A 19,252-nucleotide genomic window follows, 5' to 3' on the forward strand; every position below is an offset into this window, starting at 1 on the left:
TATTATACTATTTCACAATATTTCAGTTTTTACTGAATGCAGTTTTATAAATGCAGTCTTTTTGAGTTTAAGAGTCTCAAAAACAAACAAAATCTTACCAACACCAACCTTTTGCACGGTAATCTATTTGTCACCCAAGATTGATTTATACTGCATAGTATTCGTTTCATGTGAGTGTATGTAATTTTTGACATTTTAGGCTGCGATAGCATTATTCTTTTTTTGTTTTGGGAAAAATTCCTTACTGCACCTTTAAGATAATTTGAGCCAACTCATTTTTAAAAATGGTATTGTGGAACAACAGTGTGTTTATTACACTTTTGAGCTGTTGGCAGAGATAGAACACAGGTCTGTGCAGTGAGATAGCATTGATTTGAGAACAGTGTTAGCAAGCCAAGAGAGAGGCAGCTCAACTGCAGCCGGCACAGCCTGTACCTGCCTCAGACTCCAGCAGGAAGAACTGCAGCTGCATCTTGTATACAGGACTCACCACATGCATTGAGTTTAATCAGAATGATACAAAGAGGAGTCATTGTTTCAAAACAGTGAATATTATGTGTTATTAATTTTGAACTTGACAAATGACTGACATAAGGAGAAGTTTTTCATTGAACATCAAGTGCCTAACAAACACAGTAGCAAAGTTGTTTATCCTACAAAAATAAACAAAAAGCTCCTTAAAATATAACAAATTCATAAATATCACAGTGAACTTAACATACTATAGACAAAATATGTGAGAAGTGTTTTTTACTCCCTTTTAAAAGCTATTAGGCTGATTTATTTTGGCCAAAAATGAACAAAAAATGTCGTAAATTAACTCACTCTCAGGTCATTCAAGCTGTAGATGAATTTCTTTCTTCATCAGAACAGATTTTGAGAAATTTAGCAGTACATCACTTGTTCACCAATGGATCCTCTGCAGTGAATGGGTTCCGTCAGAGTCCAAACAGCTGATAAAACATCACAGTAATCCAAGCCATAGACTCCATCAATTAATTAACTTGTGAAGTGCAAAAACTGTGTTTTTGTAAGAAACAAATCCATTATTGATGTGTTTTAACTTTAAACCATTGCTTCTGGCCAAAACATAAATCTATAATCCATAATGATGCATTCTCCACTGAAAAAGTCCATCCTGATGAAAAAAACTAACTCATCTAGATCTTGGATGACCTAAGGCAATTTTTCATTATTGGGTAAACTATTCCTTTAATTGTCTTTTTCCAGATGTCTGAAACCCTTTCAGAACAGACCTGCAACCCACCAGCTGAGAACTGCTGGTTCTTTAGAGAATGTAGGCAGTTTTTTGGCTATCCAGTGCTTTCATTTCAGTTTTGTTATGTGTATTTCAGTGGGAGAGAAGACATCTGCAGGTGTTGTTGAAGCAGCATGAACTTCAGCTGGTCCATGGCCAGCTGGGATAGGTTCAGGGTCTGCTGAAGGTCATGACGGCAGTAGCAGATGACAGGGTGGTGTGCGCAGAACTGGACAATGCCCTGCATATTATCTTAAATCACAGCTGCACTGTGGACATGCAGCAGTGTTTTACTAACCAGATCGAGCAGCTCAGAGGGGAGAATCAACAGCTGAAGGTGGGGAAATTTAGGGAAGAATCTTTGAGTAGAACTTAAAAACTTTTCCTATAACTAATAATCAAAATATAGGATATATAATATAGAATATAACAACTAATTCACAATATAGGATTCCTTAGCTATTAGGTAGTTTCTGTTAAAATGTTAAACCGATTATAGATTAAATAAGAACATTCATAAGCATTATTGATGCTCGGTGGGTGTATCAGGAAGAGCTATGAAGATATATTACACATTTGTTTTCTTTTGGTCCAGGCCGAGTGTTTAATATTCCACTTCTCATAATTGTTTCTTGTATTCTATATAACAGGCTGCCTTGAGACAGGCAGAGTTCAGACTCAGCACAGTGGAGAGAGAGAAGGCCTGTCAGCACGCTGCGCTCTCAGATAAGAAATGCAATGTTGATCAGCTTACTTTAAAGAAACAGCAGATGATCGCTGAGCTGGGAGTGCGGCGTATGCAGCTTACCCAGCTGAAAGGTACAAACACAGACTCATCTACAAACTCGATTCCAAAAAAGTTGGGACACTGTACAAATTGTGAATAAAATCAGAATGCAATGATGTGAAGTTTCAAATTTCAATATTTTATTCAGAATACAACAAAGATGACATATCAAACTGAGAAAATTTATAATTTTAAGGGAAAAATAAGTTGATTTTAAATTTCATGGCATCAACACATCTCAAAAAAGTTGGGACAAGGCCATGTTTACCACTGTGTGGCATCCCTGTTCTTTTTATAACAGTCCGCAAACGTCTGGGGACAGAGGAGACAAGTTGCTCAAGTTTAGGAATAGGAATGTTGTCCCATTCTTGTCTAATACAGGCTTCTAGTTGCTCAACTGTCTTAGGTCTTCTTTGTCGCATCTTCCTCTTTATGATGTGCCAAATGTTTTCTATGAGTGAAAGATCTGGACTGCAGGCTGGCCATTTCAGTACCCGGATCCTTCTTCTACACAGCCATGATGTTGTAATTGATGCAGTATGTGGTCTGGCATTGTCATGTTGGAAAATGCAAGGTCTTCCCTGAAAGAGACACGTTTGGATGGGAGCATATGTTGTTCTAGAACTTGGATATACCTTTCAGCATTGATGTTGCCTTTCCAGATGTGTAAGCTGCCCATGCCACACGCACTCATGCAACCCCATATCATCAGAGATGCAGGCTTCTGAACTGAGCGCTGATAACAACTTGTGTTGTCCTTGTCCTCTTTAGTCCGGATGACATGGCGTCCCAGTTTTTTCAAAAAGAACTTCAAATGTTGATTCGTCTGACCACAGAACAGTTTTCCACTTTGCCACAGTCCATTTTAAATGAGCCTTGGCCCAGAGAAAACGCCAGCGCTTCTGGATCATGTTTAGATATGGCTTCTTTATTGACCTATAGAGTTTTAGCCGGCAATGACGAATGGCACGGTGGATTGTGTTCACCGACAATGTTTTCTGGAAGTATTCCTGAGCCCATGTTGTGATTTCCATTACAGTAGCATTCCTGTATGTGATGCAGTGCCATCTAAGGGCCCAAAGATCACAGGCATCCAGTATGGTTTTCCGGCCTTGACCCTTACGCACAGAGATTGTTCCAGATTCTCTGAATCTTTGGGTGATATTATGCACTGTAGATGATGATAACTTCAAACTCTTTGCAATTTTTCTCTGAGAAACTCCTTTTCTGATATTGCTCCACTATTTTTCGCCGCAGCATTGGGGGAATTGGTGATCCTCCTGCTCATCTTGACTTCTGAGAGACACTGCCACTCTGAGAGGCTCTTTTTTATACCCAATCATGTTTCCAATTGACCTGATAAGTTGCAAATTGGTCCTCCAGCTGTTCCTTATATGTACATTTAACTTTTCCGGCCTCTTATTGCTACCTGTCCCAACTTTTTTGGAATGTGTAGCTCTAATGAAATCCAAAATGAGCCAATATTTGGCATGACATTTCAAAATGTCTAACTTTCAACATTTGATATGTTATCTATATTCTATTGTGAATAAAATATAAGTTTATGAGATTTGTAAATTATTCCATTCCTTTTTGTACAGTGTCCCAACTTTTTTGGAATCGGGTTTGTAAATGGCATTACAAACTGCAGAGCTGATATAAACTGACTTTAAAGCGTATGTTGTTACAAGTACAGTGTCCCTAAAAACTATTGGAACACACAATTTTTGCTTTTATTGTATTGCTTTGTTATACATTATTTGGCATAAACAAAAAATCAAAGATGATGTCATCTGGGTCAGTGAAATATAGCATCCGTAGTATCCATGATTAAGAAAAAATATATATTTTTCAGAAAAGTTTTTCTCAATTTAATAACTCTATAATTTTCATGTGGTGTAACAATCAAATAAAAAGTACTAATATATTCCTTACACCTTGAATACGTGTGTTCAATATTTATTTGCAGGTTAATTCATTATTATTTTACAGTTGTTTTTAATAAACAATACATATACATATATATACACACACACTCACCTAAAGGATTATTAGGAAAAAAACACACATAGCCTAAGGCTTTCTTTATTATAAAGAAAATGGTATTTTAAAGAATGTTTCAACCAGCCCCATTTCACAGGGAAAATATGCCTGTTTTATGAGGTGGCGATTTTGTATGAATTTGGATTGTACAAAACCATATGAATTTTAGAAAAAAAAAAAAAATAATAATCACCTCTAAAGTATATGAATTAGCCAAAGATCCACCATAATTTAAAACAGTTACAAATTGCTATGAGACTGTGCTGTTTCAACTGTTTTTGTTACAATGTAAGCTATGGAGTCTAAAAACAACATTAGATATTATTTATGCACCAAAATACTAGAATTTATATTATATATATATATATATATATATATATATATATATATATATATATATATATATATATATATATATATATATATATATATATATATATATATATATAAATTTTTTTTTTATATTTTTATAAAAGTTTTGAGGGAGTGGCTTCCGTTTTTACAACCCAAGCTAACCTTGCCTTAAAAAAAAAAAAGCTCAAATTATCTGATATTTCTATTTAAAATAAATGGTATTCTTTTGAACCTTCTATTTATCATCTATCAATCTATCTCATTTTCCACAAACAAATATTAAGCAAGTTCAGCATTAATAATAAGAAATTGACTTGAGCATCAAATCAGCATATTAGAATGATTTCTGAAGGACCATGTGTCACTGAAGACTGAAGTAATGGCTGCTAAAAATTTGCCACCACAGAAATAAATTACATTTTAAAATATACTGAAGTGGTAAACTAATTTAATAATATTTTGCTGTAATTTAAATAATCAAATAAATGATTCAGCCTTGTAAGTAGAAGAGTCTTCTTTTTTGAAATTTGAAATAATATTTCTGAATGATATAGGCTGAAGTAATAATAAAAGATTATTCAGAACTACTTAATAAGGTTTTCTTTTCAAGAATTTCATTCTTTTGATGAGGCCGTCTTCTGTCAATATCACCCTGACATTTTTTTTTTACTTTGTCCCCCACAAACTCAGCAGAGGGACAGGAAGCTTTGAAAGAGCTGCTCAGCAGTAAGACCTGTGAGCTGGAACAAGAAAACCTGAAACTTAAGAGCCAGCTGAAGACTCGGGCTGAGCTGGACCAGACCAACAGTTCCTTGAGAACACTGGAGACAGCTGGTGGTCATGGTACTGTGCATACACATAGAAATGCCTCGTTTTAAATGAAAAGTGATCAATTGTCTTAGCTGAGCACTCAGATTCACCCTCAGTAACCTCACAGAACTGGCTCCTGAGAAACAATTTCAAGAAAGTCCTAATTATGCTCCAATACAAATATAGTTATCCGTACTCATTCATAGCACAGCTGATAATTAATCTGAGGATGTTTTTACACCGTTCACAGTGTTACCTCAGGAAAAACCAGAACTAGGCCAAGTGTTTTTAAAATAAAGGGAGGAAGATCACACCCTGTGTTACTGGATTAATTTGTATTCTTTACAGAGAGCCAGTGTGCGGCCATCGTTTTGTTGTTCTGCATTCTGGACAATGGCAGGAAGACAGCACACTGAGATTATAGATCTGGTCGATGCACTCCTGCTGTTATTCCACTATGTACTTTTCCATCTCTTAATCTGCACAAAGTTTAGCATTTTAACATTTATACAATGTTCTCAGCTGTTTGCCGTTAGTGTATTGAGACATTGTTAAAGAACTTTTGTCCTCGCTGTGTGCAGTGCTTGTGGGCTGTTACATAATGTAGCTATGATTTCTTAGTTCTGACCTCTGTAACCTTCCATTGTTTCATTTTGTCCTATTCAATTGTGAGAGGGACAGAATTGGAAAATGGTCTCATCTGACGTAAGTTTCAGTTCATTGGTTCACTGGACAAAGTGGCTTTTGAAAAGCAGACAATGCATTAACAATATAGTTCAAGTTCTTCTCTTGTGAGCAGGATGCAGCTAACATAACCTGAGCTCATTCTGTTTGAATGTCAAGCGTTTCATAGATATAGGGCTACACCTCATTGAACATAATATTCTTCTTTCAGACAGGACAGGGAATAATAATTTTTCAAAGAGTTTTCTTTGTGGTACTTAGCATGGTGTTTCATATGTATTTCAGGTCTTAAAGTTGCTCTGGGAATGCAGAAACAGATCACTGCTAAAAGAGAGCAGATTGATTTCCTGCAAAGCCGAATTCAGCTGCTGGAGGACACCATAGAGAAGCTCAGGATGGGGGGGTGCATCACTAACTACTCCTCTCTGTTTCTAATTAGTGTGTCAATGCGATCATCAGGTCAAGTACTTGAGTTAAAGTACAGATACCCTAATAAAATATTATTTAGAGGTGTGGACTATCAGAAAGACAGTGGGAAATATGGCCGGAATGTAGGTGTAACTTGCTCTGGAATGTTTGTTAGAGATGATTTGATTTTGAAATCATCTCAGAGAGTTTCCAGGCAAACCACAGTTTTCGTTGTTATACTTGTACTGTTGTAGTCATAAATTTACATGCACATTGCAGAATCTGCAAAATGTTACTAATTAAAAAAAAAAAGAGGGATCGTAAAAATTGCATTTATTTTTAAATGAAGTACTGCCCTGAATAAGCTGTTTCACACTACAGGTGTTCACAAATAGACCCTAAGACAAAATAATAACTGAATTTGCCAAGTCCTTGTTTTTCCTAAGTTAAACTGCCTGTTGTTTTTCAGAAAAACACTTCAGGTCCTGAACATTCTTTAGTTTTCCATCATCTTCTGCATTTTTGAGCCATTTCCAACAGTGACTATAATTCTCATTCCCATTTGTATTATTATTATTATTATTAACGAGTATGTAAATTTATGACTGCAACTATATGCTGATATGCAGGATTAAATAGATAAAATATTAGAATGTTCTTAGTAGCAATTAGGAAAGTGTTTCACTATTCATTGGGAGCTAGCTATTATAAATGAGAAGAACAGCAGAACATCTTTTTTTTCTCAGCAAAAGATCTTTCATTCTTAGAATTCTTATTCTTTTTACCATGCAAGGGCAAATATCTACCTACCTAAACATGCAGGTTTTTGCATGGGTCAGTCAGCTACTTTCTACTGTTTGTGTTTTTTACTTTTGTGCATATGTGTTTGTGTGTCATAGGAGAAACACCGTCAGGCATTACTGGTTAAGAGACAGACACAAGAGCTGCTGTCAGAGAGGGAGAGCAGGAGAAGACTGGAGTCTGAAGTGGAGGCTCTGTGCTCACAAGAGCGAGAGCTCAAAGGCAAAGCAGAGAGACTGGAAGCAGCTTTATACAAGGTGTCTGATGGTCTTCTTGTTAAACAAATGCTTATTACAATACAACAGAACCGAACAAATAATGGAACTGATGTTCTATTTGACCAACATTGTAAACCATAACATTATATTATATAATGTACATTATATGTCTGACAGTTTTGCTGAATGCCAAGATTTTATTCAGAAATAGGAACAGGAGTTTATGAGGCTGAAACTGCAGTATGCATTAGATCTAAAGGTAAAAGTGTACACACATTTACTGTAGTAGTAGTTATTTTATATCACCTTCTGGTAAAACTTTATTATTCTCTTGCTGTTATGCTATTTCCATACAGTATGTATGTTTTTTTTGGTTAGGAATTGCAAAGCCAGAACTGGCGTAACGTTTCCAGATCTCCAGTCAGCAGCTGTATCCTACAGACTCATCTTCCCCTCGCTCAGCATAACGTTAATGGCCTAATGGAGGTATGAAAAAAGCCCTTCTAACCACCCACACACTTAAATATCTGAATTGACAGGATGTGCTGGAACGGATTTCCCTCTGGAATCAATCTCCAGATGAGAGTCTCTGACCCCCTTGTGGAGCTGAAGAGGTTTTTAAGAGAGCTGCGTGGTGGAGCTGAAGAGCAAGGACCACACACTACCTTGAGCTTCAGGAGGAGACCAGAGGAAGACCACAAATCTAGACAGTGAGAGTCTCATTCAACTGAAAATAAAAAAATATATATAGAGAAAAGCACCTTAGGTAAGACTGTATCATCAAGGAATGGAGGAGTCAAAGAAATTACAAGCATTTTTTATTTTTGCAGCCCTATAGGAACTAAAGGGGCTGAAAGTACAACAAGGACAATTGGAAGAATAAACAGTTACAGGTAAATAGAAGAAATGCACTTGTAAGGTGTTCATGACATCTAGCCACAGATGCTTGATGCTCAAGAAGCTGCTTTGCCTCAGTGAGGTCATTTTGTAACATTTAAGTGCTTCTCGGCAGTGATTTATGCTTTTTCTCCACTCTCTGAGTCAAGAGTTAGTGCTCTGAGACACATTTAATGCATGTGTGCTTTGATGCAGTGAGCCAGGATCCTTCAGAACTTCTGAACCTAATAAGCAGGATCACCCCAGCCCTTTATCAGCTGACAGTGAGTCTTTTGGCCATACACTGATCAATAATGGAAAAACTGATTAACTGATCCCTTTTAATTTAAAAATACATACATATAATAAAATGTCTCTTGTTTTACAGATAATGCAGTATGTTTTAGAGCAGGACAGACATGCTGTTCCTGCTCTGTTTGTGCAACAGGACGCAGGTCTCCTGTGCACCCCACTGACAGAAACTATTGGCTGGAGATGGAGCGCCTTGCCTACGCTAATCAAATATGTGAGCTCCACTTCACATCAAACATAATTAGAGCCGTTTTATGAAATTTAAACAGATAAATTGTGCCTGCAGGAGGATTTGTTCAACAATGCCAGTGATTTAATTTGTTTACTGCATGTTGTAAATCATAGTAAGTGATTAATTGGTTATAAAGCTAGAGGTTTATTGCTCTTTTATCAGCTGCCAACAATCAAGATGAGCTCACAGGACAGGCATCTCAGAAAATCAAGCTGGACAGGCCGTAGAAGCTACTGAAGGATGATGGCCAGAATGACACTATTTTTGTTTGGTCTCAATAGGTGTGTTTGATTTTGACTTTGACTGAGGCTGGCCCTAATGATTGATGAAATTTGCCAGTTGCATTAAGGGGAGGAGTCGAAAACAGCTTTCAAAACAGACATAGTGACGCTCGCACTGTTTGCTTTCTTTATCGCAAATAAAGTGTATTAGATATTTCTCAGCTAAACAGACATTTGAATTTTAAATGTAGAAACCAAAAACATTTCTATGTGCTTCATAATACAGCCCCTGTACGTGCAAATAAGTCAGTAACATGCCAATATTATTTACATATCAATAAAGTGAGGGCTATATTTTTTGAATCACTTTGATTTTTATAAGTTTGAATGCTGTTGTAGCACTTTGATGCCATATGTAACACTGCGGTACTTCAAAGCCAAACTTAATGACATTTCTAAGCTTGACACTGGGGGGTACTTCAAAGCCAAACTTAATGACATTTCTAACCAGCATGCACTGCTTAAAGTCAGAAGTCAGTCGTAACACTGCGGTACTTCAAAGCCAAACTTAATGACATTTCTAACCAGCATGCACTGCTTAAAGTCAGAAGTCAGTCTTTACTAGCCCATGTTAGAATAATATACAGTCAATTTTTACCATTTTAAAAGCACATTTTCCTGCTGATGCTGTTCACAGACAAGCTTGTCTAGTTCTAGTTCTAGTTCTTTTATTTATAAAGCACATTTAAAACAATCACACGACTGACCAAAGTGCTGTACAACATATTGATCATAGATAAAAATAGGCTACATTTACACAACATCAGTTTGCAAAGGCTTCAGAAAACAAGTGAGTTTTCAAAAGAGATTTAAAACGGATAAAGTTGGAGCAGCTCTAAGGGGTGCTGGCAGGCTGTTCCACAATCTAGGGCCTATCACTGAGAAAGCTCTATCTCCTCTGTGTTTCAGCCTTGTAGAGGGAACCATAAGTAGGTTATGATTACTAGATCTTAAATCTCTGGAAGGGTTGTAAGGATGCAGCAATTCAGATAGGTAACGCGGAGCGAGATTGTGCAAACATTTATAAACAAATGAGAGTATTTTAAAATTTATCCTAGAGTTAACAGAAAGCCAATGAAGTGCTCACAGAAGGGGGGTGGCAGAATCATATTTGCGGCCTTTTTTTAGAAATTTGGCTATTGCGTTTTGGACCAATTGTAAACAAGCTACTTGGGACTTTGAGATGCCATATTACAAAGAGTTGCAATAGTCCGATCGAGAAGTGATAAACGCATGAACAGCTATCTCATGCCAGTTTTTCCGGCAGACAGTGTTTAATTTTAGAGAGTAAGCGGAGCTGAAAAGAGCTAGAGGCAACAACTGAGGAGACGTGTTTCTCAAGAGTGAGCCGACTGTCTAAGAAAACACCAAGGTTCTTAACACACTCAAAAACTGCCAGGTTATCCAAAGTTGAGTTGTTAAATTTAAAATTGTCAGATGGACCAAAAACAATGACCTCAGTCTTAGAGTCATTGAAGGTTTAAAAATTACTGGCTAGCCAATGCTTTACCTCATCAAGACGTGTAAATAGTGAATCGATGGCTGAAGGATCGTTTCTTTTAATAGGCAGATGGATCTGTGTATCATCGGCATAAAAATGGAATGACACACCATGCCTTCTCAGAATCGAACCTAAGGGAAGCATGTAGAGGGAGAAGAGCAGAGGTGCTAAAATGGATCCCTGAGGAAGTCCAAAATTGAGATGAGCAGCAGAAGAGGTAAAATTGCCAATTTTGACTGAAAAATATCGATCGGTCGTTAAATAGGATTTAAACCAATTCAAGACTGAGCCTTTTAGCCCCACACAAGATTCTAATCTAGACAGGAGCAACTGATGATCTATAGTGTCAAAGGCCAGCAGTCAGGTCTAAAAGGATTAAAATCACATACCTGTATCATCAGCAAATAACATAGAAAAAGTCGAAGTTAGTACTTGTCACTAACTACACTAGCTAAGGGAGGGCGGAGCTTAACAACAGGAAAATTCTTACAAAAATTAAAATTTAAAATTGTCCAACACTAGCTAGGGAGGCGGAGTGAACAACAGAAATTGTGAGATCTGGTTAAAGTACATTAGTCAAAAACCCATCTCGAAGTTAGCTACTTTTACACTAACTACACACAGCTAAAGGGAGGGCCGTGAACACACACCCGGAGCAGTGGGCAGCTATAATCCACAGGGGAGCAACTTGTGCCTTGCCAAGGGCACTTCACTGGAAGAGAGCGCTGTTCATTCACTCCCTCCCACCTACAACTCCTACAGACTGGTAACCTGTACCTTGTGTTGTTTTATAAAGGCCAAGAAAAGGAGACACACTTCTAAAACAACACATAAAAAAAAATAGATTGCCAATGATTTGTTCTGCAGGAATGTAGTTTTATAAAGGCCAAGAAAAGGAGACACACTTCTAAAACAAGATCTAAAATAAAATATTTCATTTTTCATAAAGAATTAGATTTTTTAAATGAAATTTCTCTTCTTTAAAGCACTAGAAGACAATGTAGAACTTAGCCAAGTGCAGCTCATTAGCATGGCAGAATGCATGAGAGCAGACTTCAGGCTGTTTACCTAAAAATCCTTAGAAAGCCCTTGTGATTCCCACCAGGGTGCTGAGAACCCAGTGTTTGTTTTTCAGTGAACATTTTATGAATGAATGAAGAAACCTAGAGGAAGAGAGAACCATGCCAAATACGCCCTAGCTCTATTTTCTTTCTTTTTTTGTGTGTAAAATAACATGATACTGAAATCTGGCTTGGGGGTAAAATGTTACTTTAATCTTGAAAAACTGCAGTCTGGGGAACTACACTCAGCAACTGATGCATGAATGTGAAGTGATGTTTAATAAAACAACATAAGGGAATGTTATTTAAAGAGTTTAATGAACAGCTCTCCCTTTAGATGATGATGATGTGGAGCTTGCTGTGTTTGAGAATCTGATCCTGTTCTTCTGTTCATCCTCAGAGATGAAGAAACTACACATGGGAGATGAGTAAAATAATTATTTCTTATTATATAATTAACAATAATACTTTTAATTAATTCAAATGTAAACTCATAACATATCCAGCTATTTATTTAGTTGAAGATGAATACAGAATTCCTTGGCATTCTCTCTCCCTTGTTGATAATGAACTCTCTGAATGCTTTGAATCTGTTTCAGCTCCTCATCCTAGATGACAGGGAAATATGAATGGAACTCAAAACAGCTAAATAGAGATTGGACTGGTTTGTCTCATCATCAGCTGTTTTTTTAATAACTAGTAGATGCTATAAAAGTCACTGTCTTGCTCAGCTGCTCCTTAAAGTCCAGGCTTCCTGTGATATCTGCCATGGCTCTTAGAGGATCATTGACAGCCAGGGGTCTCTTGGGTTTATAGACCTGCCATACAAACATAGACGAGACTTAATAATTCACGATTTTGGGTTAACAACACAAAATGTAAATGTTAAGAAGAAAAACAATATCCCCAACCGGAGTCAAATCTTTAACAGACTGGCCTTTATGATGTTCCTCCACAGAGCTGCAGGTTTTTGCTGGAGTTTGATTAGGATCGGTCTTGTTAATAGGTACAGTCAAGGAGGGTTTCTTTTCGTGTCACTCTTAAAAAGGTCCAAAGTGGTTGACTGTCAGATCACTGGTCTCTCCACCCTGAGATAACAGGTTAAATAACCTTTTAGGTTTAATATCTCATGAACGTGTACATGAAGAAATGTTACCAGTGAAGTAATCAATTCACAGAAAAGCTTGGTAATCATCATCTTGTCGTCTTCTTGCTATACAGAGTGCAGGTGTTTAACACTCGCTGTCTTTAAACACCCAAAGTTTCTTGCCATTTATAGGGATTTCTTGGTCTGGCCTTTCTACATTTCTCCTTTCGTGGTCTTGGGAAATGTAAGAAGAGTAGCAGTAATGGTATTCAGATATATTGTGTAATGTCTGATCACCCACCAAATAGAAATTTGACATTAAAATAGGAATACTGTTTTTAACCTAATATTAAGACCTGTCTCATCCCTTTAGAATGGAACCAAAAGCAGAAACGTGCTCAACAGGAGAAGAAGGGAAAATCCCTTGATTGTGATGGACGGTTTTATAGTCTGCGGAGTTGATATTTCACAGTGTGCTCTACTTTCTTCTTGATGCTCCATGTTCTTTGTTGGAGAGATTATGGACAATTCTCCCTTCATACGCAGATCAGGATCCAGCACTGACAGCACCTGATCAAATAGCTATTGAAAAAGTTGAATACATTTGTATGCATTCTCTATAACGTATGTTACAATTAATATTCCATGTTGCATTTGCTATTTTTTGCTTTTTCTTCACTCATATTTAAAGCTGTTGTTAGAGATTTCTTCACCACTAGCAGTAACATTTGGAATCGCAAAACAATGACCCTTTCTAAACAGGTTTTCCCAAATACTCCTGCAGTGGACTCCTTCTCAGAAGAGAATGTGGTCATTGTTGAGTCGATCATCTATAGTCACAAATAGGAGACAGTGACAAATATAATTTTTTGTGTTCCCATTTGCTCAGAAAACAGAAAAAGAGGGTGGTGGAAATCCACTGTTTAATTTCCAGGACTTTCCAAGAGAGGAAGAAATATACAAAAATGTATTACGCCGGTCAGAAGAGAGAAAGACGTCAAATTTACCATCACTACCTAAGCAACTTAGAAACCCCATTGCAACACTGTTAGTTTTAGTGGTTTAATACAAGGGTAAAATAACACTATACAGCAATAAGCCCCAAGAAGCCATGGTTTACAGTGAATTTCTAACAGCTAAGGGGCGTTGTTAGGCACGACGAGAAGCGGAGTGCCTAAAACCCCCTTAGCTGTTAGAAATTCACTGTAAACCACGGCCTCGCAGGAGTTATTGCTTTTATAAAATGGTTATTCCACAGAATAAAACAGAAAATAAAGTGTAATGATATAAATAAAAAAAAAACAGTATTCTTCCACCAAACAATGTAGTTCCTCAGAAACTGTAGCGCAGGGTTATTCAAATCTTCCCCTCGAGGGTCAGTGCACTGCAGAGTTTAGCTCCAACCCTGATCAAACACACCTGAGCATGCTAACCAGTGTCTTCAGGATCATTAGAAAATCACAGGTATGAGTTTGATCAGGGTTGGAGCTAAACTCTGCAGTGCACTGACCCTCGAAGGGAAGATTTGAATAACCCTGCTGTAGTGGTTCCAACAAAGTGGGTTGCCAAGCAACACAGAAGTGAACAAAGGTGTATGTTTGTGGTGTAATTTACAACGGCTTCGAACGCGGCTCAACCAATCAGAATCAAGGACCAGAACTATCCGTTTTATGAATGGTATTTTAAAATGTTCACTATGTGACAATATTTAAATAATTATTAAAAAAAAAAAAAAAAATGTAAAAGATTCTAAATATTCTGAATTGTAAAAGCTGCTTCTGAAGGTTTCTGATTGGCTTAATACATGCAGCCCATGTTCTGATTCATTTATTTTTATTTATTTTATTTGTCAGAAATGTGCCATTTCTCAAAATGTGGCCAACTTCAGTAATATTTGTCAGTTAATAGGGATGTTTTATAAGTGGTTAAAAAAAACTAACAGTCCCTTTAACATGATTTGAAATGTATTTACATGAGGTAAAAAAAAAAAAAAAAAAAAAAGAATTCTACTAGAATTAAATGTGATTACCTCTGTTATCATACCGCTCTCTAGATGAGGACAGAGGGCCAAGGGGTATGGTTTGAGTTTGTGCTCAACAGCATCAATGAACTCACGCTGAGCTTGACTTTGGGGATTCTGCTTGTAACACACTTGATTTTCACTCAGTCTCTTCTGTGGGAATTTCACTGAACGAGCGTGATCCGGCGTCCCAAAGACTGCAGGGGAGGGTCCACTCTAACACGGGTGAAGAGCTCTTTATGGACTGCTGGGTAACCATCTCTAAAATCATCCAGGCCTGGAGACAAAAAACACCATTTGCGACTGTCTAATGACCCAGATAACTGTTGCTTTTGCCTTAGTTCCCTGAGATATTTAGTCTTTAGACGTTCCTTAAACCTAAAGACAAAGACAAGAGTTGTGGTCATTTCTTTTATGCAGTACCAGATGAGCTCTGTAACTTAAAGGAATAGTTCACCTAAACATTTAAATTGGCTGAAGATTTACTCACACTCGGGCTGTCCAAGATTTTTTTCTTCTTCTTCATGGAACAGTTTTGTAGAAAGTTAGCATTAAATCATTTGCTCACAGTTGGATACTCTGCAGTGAATGGGTGCCGTCCCACCTAACACTGCAGAGGATCCATTGTTGAGCAGGTGATGTAAGTTGATGCTAAATGTCTCTGCATCTTGGGATAGTTTGAGGGTGAGTCAATTTTAAGCAAAATTTTCATTTTTAGATGACGGGGAAAATGAAGAAATCCTCGAATAGGCCTATGTCTTAATAAATGTCCAGTTTGTCATGTTAAAAGTTCATACAATTTAATAAAAAAGTTAGTTCCATTAGTAATAACTGATTTTGTAGGTAATTAAAAGGAAAATGATTGTTGTCCAAACTTACCAGGGGAACTTAATGTTTTCCACCTGTCCATTTTTGAAAGACATTTCAAAAACAGCTCTTCTCAGTGATTAAACTATCCTCATGTCACGGTCGAATCTGGACACTAGCGTGAGGTGCGTTACTACGGAAGCACAGCAGAAAGGAACTCTGGTGACGCCACTGAAGATGAGAGCGCCTTAAAACCACAAGAGGGAGCTTTGTGATAATATTACAGATCAAATAGCGAAGTATAGACGATATGAGCACAATTTGACCAAACGCGTATTACAGAACAAACATATAAATTGCTGAATCTGTACCTAAAAGTCACTACCGTTGTTCTCACTGAAATAGTTTATTCTAATTTCACTTTTTAAATGTATTTTTTTTTAAATGTTTATCCTATGAGTGCACTGAAAAGTTGATATAAATGTTCATTTGTTTATTTTCATTAATATTACCAGTCTTACACAATATCCCTAAAATAATTGCCCTTTTATATTTGTATTTTTTTTATTTTTTTTATTTTTTTTTTGAAGTGCAAAGAACAGGAATAGATGGCTGTGGAGTAAAGAGATGTTTTGCCTTTGAAATTTGTGAATAGTTTTGCATCGATTAGCTTGCTTGAATTACTCTCTGCATGAATGATTTGCATGCATGTGGAAACAACAACAGTGAGACTCTGATAAGGTATCTTCTGTTGGTTCCCCTGTGTTCCAGTCTCCCAAATATCATTAAACCAATGATCCGTCAGCTCAGTCAGCCTTAATAAGTTAATAATAATTCACAGTAACTATGTTCAAACTGGGCACATGATAATGGTCTTAGTTCACACTTAAACAGGGGGACAGTTAATGACTGTGGGGAGGCTCAGAGGATGCCCTGTTTTTCAGGCGGTTCAATGTTGTTTATGGAACAGCTGTGGAAAAATACTGTCAGGCAGGTTATTCCAAACATAACAATAATGTCCTCAGCATGAGGAGATCTTAACATTCCCTGGAGAACACCCTTTTAGAGTAATTAAAACTTTAGAAGTTTCTCTACATTGGATACTTGGGAAAAGTAGCACAGCTGTTAGAAATAAACATTAAATTCTGGCAATGCATCAGCTTATGTTCTGAAATATGGAAATGAGTGCATTAAGTGTTTAGTGAGTGGAGAATCCTCTCTAAGAATGAATAACAGGTATCAGACCCCCTAAGCAGAATTTTTATGTTTTTATTCCTAAATCTATGTGCCTGGATCACAGGATCTTCTCACATATACTGTAGCTGTTTTGAGGTTAAACGTCACTTAGAGCTAGTCATCCTAAATGTAAAATTATGCACAAATTACTTTGACTTTCTTTCTTCTGTGGAAAACAAAAGAAGATATTTTGTGTCTCAGTGCTTTTGATGTTGTTGTTTTAGGCCTCATTGACTTCCCTCTTTAGTGTTCATCAGAAGAAAGAAAATCATTCAGGTTTGGATCATCAGTGAGTAAGTAATGACAGAATTTTCATTTTTCCTGAACTATCCATTTAAGTTCACACAAAAAGAAAAAATTAAGGAAAATTTTATTTATCCTCAAGCCATCCAAGATGTTGATGAGTATTTTTACTTCATCGGATTTGGAGAAATGTAGCATTATATCACTTGCTCACAATGGATCCTCTGCAGTGAATGGGTGCCGTCAAAATGAGAGTCCAAACAGCAGAAAAGCTGCATTTTTGTAAGAAATAAATCCATAATTAAGGCATTTTAACTTTAAACTGTTGCTTCAGCCAAAATACCAAAAGTCCATAATCCTCAATAATGAAAAAGTCCATCCCCTGTCGTACTCTCACATCGAAATCCACCAACATATTTGTAAAGAGCTGTTTTGTCTGTAAACTGTGCTTGATCCATTTGTATTTCTCTCCTCATTCGGACAAGATTACTTTTTTACTGGAGAAAGCAATATTATGAATAATGGACTTGTGAAGTGAAAAGCTGTGTGTTTATATTAAACTAGACATTAACTGATGGACTGGAGATGTGTGGATTACATGCAAATTATTGTGTTGTTTTTATCAGCTGTTTGGTCTCTCGTTCTGACGGCACCCATTCACTGTAGAGGATCCGATGTGAGCAAGTGATTTAATGCTAAATTTCTCCAAATCTCTTCTGATAAAATAACATATTTGGATGGCCTGAGGGTGAGTAAATTCTCAGCAAATGTATATTTTTTTAGGATGAACTATTCCTTTAAATTACGGTTTGCATAATCTATGCGAATCACAAGTTTCCAGTAACTGATAAGGAAGTTGACAACAATTTTAAGGTTCATCAAACTCCCTTTCCCTTCCCAACCAAAACGAGTGAGTAATGTAAGCTTGTCTTGACATCTGCAATAATGTGACGCTTGTGCGTGACACCTACAGTGGAAGCTCTTTTAAATAATTGTTAGAGTAAACAGAAAGTAAATTTAAATGCTGTGTATTTGTTCTGCACGCACTCACAGTAGAACAAACTTCACAGACTGTTCAGAATTAACGTGATGGCGTGACTGATTCCAGGAATCCGTGTGTTTTGAGGGTGTAGCCCGGTGACTCCTATACAGCCAGCAAGGATTGAACATTAGAGCAAATCCCTTTCATTCCATAGTTAATTCATCTGTTTGAACTCTAATACTCCTTCAGCTATGAAGTAATTCCTTGAATTGACTCATGTGAATAATTATATACATGTTAAAATAATTAATACAGCATGTACATTACACTAGTGGCCAGTAAGGGTTTTTATATTTTTATTCAGCAAAGATGCATTAAATGAACTTGAAAGTAACAGTAAAGTAAATTTATAATGTTATGAAAGATTTATATTTTAAACAAATGCTGTTCTTTTGAACTTACTATTCATCAAAGAATCCTGAAAAAAATGCATCACGGTTTCCACAAAAATATTAAGCAGCACAACTGTTTTCTGAAGGATTTCTCAAAGAACATGTGACACTGAAGACTGGAGTATTCATTAAATTGCCCCTTAGTGATTAATTATGTTTTGTACTGCAGAAGTCAAATATGTAAAATGTCTTTAAATGAGAAATGCTAGAGCAGCAAGAGCAGGAATTTGACTATATATGAGAGTTTTCCCTTGAGTGGGAAGTTTCTTTCATTAGCTCAGACTCAGGAGAAATTAGCCGAACAGAAAACAGCGCTAATTGTTTATAGAATCATTTCCCCAGTGTTCACTGCTGCTGCTGAGACAGTTAGAAGTGGGCCGCTCTACAGGGGCAATGGAATTTCCTCCAAGCCAAACCCTATGAAAAGTATTTATCAGAGCATGTGATGTGCCAGAAACTGGGGGGCTCCAGTTTCCCACAAAGGACAAATGCCTTATGTAAGTTTTGAGACAAAGCACACAAAGGAGGAATTCTCCCTTTGATGGTCTGTGTGTTAAATGGAGAGCCAATATAGAATAGATACCATAATGCAACAGAATGGGTGTTCACCAAGGCTCCATTTATTTGATCAAAAATATTTTACCATGTAATTTATTTCCATCATTACTGTGGTCTTCAGGGTGACATGATCCTTCAGAAATCATTCTATCCTGTTACTCTGTCCTTGAAAGTTGTTTACTAGTTTGATACAGGATAACACAAATCATCAGGGGAGGGTTAGCTGGCAGTCGACACAAAG

General features: G+C 36.9%; 1 protein-coding gene across 2 annotated transcripts; it reads left to right on the forward strand.

The window, feature by feature from the left end:
* Positions 1–1,273: 1,273 nt before the first annotated feature.
* On the forward strand, positions 1,274–9,348 carry LOC109087133. Of its 2 annotated transcripts, none has more exons than XM_042756702.1 (10): positions 1,274–1,595; positions 1,909–2,077; positions 5,133–7,402; positions 7,569–7,622; positions 7,742–7,849; positions 7,943–8,073; positions 8,194–8,256; positions 8,456–8,523; positions 8,628–8,765; positions 8,946–9,348. In XM_042756702.1, exons 4-10 carry the CDS (start codon positions 7,587–7,589, stop codon positions 9,008–9,010), a joined length of 609 nt encoding a protein of 202 aa, XP_042612636.1. In that variant the 5' UTR covers positions 1,274–1,595; positions 1,909–2,077; positions 5,133–7,402; positions 7,569–7,586; the 3' UTR covers positions 9,011–9,348. The 2 variants fall into 2 exon arrangements, with proteins under 2 accessions (XP_042612636.1, XP_042612635.1); XM_042756701.1 differs by having other exon boundaries at positions 1,276–1,595; positions 7,541–7,622.
* The last annotated feature ends 9,904 nt before the right edge of the window (positions 9,349–19,252 follow it).

This window comes from Cyprinus carpio, chromosome A5, assembly GCF_018340385.1.
Source record: "Cyprinus carpio isolate SPL01 chromosome A5, ASM1834038v1, whole genome shotgun sequence".
Classification (NCBI taxonomy): domain Eukaryota; kingdom Metazoa; phylum Chordata; class Actinopteri; order Cypriniformes; family Cyprinidae; genus Cyprinus; species Cyprinus carpio.

Bases quoted from the DNA above. Each gene is read 5' to 3' on its own strand.
- LOC109087133 (XM_042756702.1), top strand. From the start codon at position 7,587: ATGAGGCTGAAACTGCAGTATGCATTAGATCTAAAG. The intron at 7,850-7,942 runs GTATGAAAAAAG...ATCAATCTCCAG, and splicing joins ACGTTAATGGCCTAATGGAG to ATGAGAGTCTCTGACCCCCT. The intron at 8,524-8,627 runs GTGAGTCTTTTG...CTTGTTTTACAG, and splicing joins CAGCCCTTTATCAGCTGACA to ATAATGCAGTATGTTTTAGA.